The 1,390-nt window shown below is 31.9% G+C and overlaps 1 protein-coding gene across 1 annotated transcript; it reads left to right on the forward strand.

Annotated features, from left to right (window-relative positions):
- The first annotated feature begins 544 nt into the window (after positions 1-544).
- Positions 545-1,122, forward strand: LOC109157823 (non-specific lipid-transfer protein 1-like). The gene has a single exon (XM_019305661.1). It carries the CDS (start codon positions 616-618, stop codon positions 994-996), a length of 381 nt encoding a protein of 126 aa, XP_019161206.1. The 5' UTR covers positions 545-615; the 3' UTR covers positions 997-1,122.
- Positions 1,123-1,390: the final 268 nt, after the last annotated feature.

Below are 1,390 nucleotides of genomic sequence, written 5' to 3' on the forward strand. Positions count from 1 at the left end.
TTTATCATATCTTTTTTCTATTATTTAATTATCATTTTATTAAAATCATTATATAATTAATTTAATGGTTGAATATATTTTAATTAAATTTCTATTGAAGAGTAAATCATATGTGTTTGCATAAAATACATATATTACTTGTGGATATATAATTCAAATTATAATTTTTAATTATTTGTATTTATCAATGTATAATATTAGGCACGATTTTTGCATCGCGTACAAAATGCTAGTATATATATATAATTAAAACCTCTGAATTTCTTATAGTAACATGCATTGGTCTCTAATTAATTTAAAATCAACTAACTCTAAAATTTTGTACTAAAAAAAAAAATCTAAAATTTTATATGAACAACTTTCTCAACACGTATTACTATATTTAATTTGAATTATAATTTCAATTAAATACAAAATTATTCATCTAAAATTGCCATATTAGCTTAAATACAGATTTTACTAAAATTGCAAATAACAATTAGAAAATGCAATAGTACGCACTAATGCATGCTAAACTGCAGCTATATATATCTCCCAATCCCTCCCAATCATTTCCACACTAATCACATTCTTATATCAATCCAACAAATTAAAGCTAGCTAGGTACACAGTACAATGGCAGTCGTCGGAAACCGAAAGCAACTAATGTCATTGCTCCTCCTATGCGTGATCACCTCCGGCGTTGTTATCCCGCCGCTTTGGGCGGAGGCGCAGGTAACGTGCCCTGGCCTCGTCAACACACTTTTACCATGCGCGAACTACGTATTGAACGGTGGGGATATACCGGCGACGTGTTGTCCAGCCGTGAAAAAGGTGGAGGACAGTTTAAAAACAAAGCAAGACAGACAGAGCGCGTGCCAGTGCGTGAAAGAGACGTTTGCTAAAGCCAAGCCAGACCAGCTGAAACGGGCTCAAGATCTCCCAGCTAATTGTCATCTCCCGGCCCTTCCATTTCCGATTAGCCCTAACGTCGACTGTTCATCTATTTCAAAGTGAATTAATTAATAGAAAATGGTTTATTTGAATTTATGTATTAATTAACATCTTCCAGAGAAGATGTTGATTGTTGGTTATATGATGATATATATTTGAGAAATAAATTGAAACTCTTCTTTAAAAAAATTAATATTGTATTTTACTTTTCCCCGGAGAGGTCAGAGGTAGACATACATTAGTTAATCATATAAACCATATATTCAAATAATATAATTTTGCATTAACCAAACAATTTGATTACGTTGTTGGTGATGAACTGATGATGAGCGAATTACCAAAACAATTACAAAACTAAAGAATTCATTCTCATATGTACTATTGTAAAACGTTTAGAGCATCTCGAAGGGGCATAACGCCATATTCCAATGCCAAATCAGCAAAGTAGCAAATTTTG

This window comes from Ipomoea nil, unplaced genomic scaffold (genome assembly GCF_001879475.1).
Source record: "Ipomoea nil cultivar Tokyo-kokei standard unplaced genomic scaffold, Asagao_1.1 scaffold2792, whole genome shotgun sequence".
NCBI lineage: Eukaryota > Viridiplantae > Streptophyta > Magnoliopsida > Solanales > Convolvulaceae > Ipomoea > Ipomoea nil.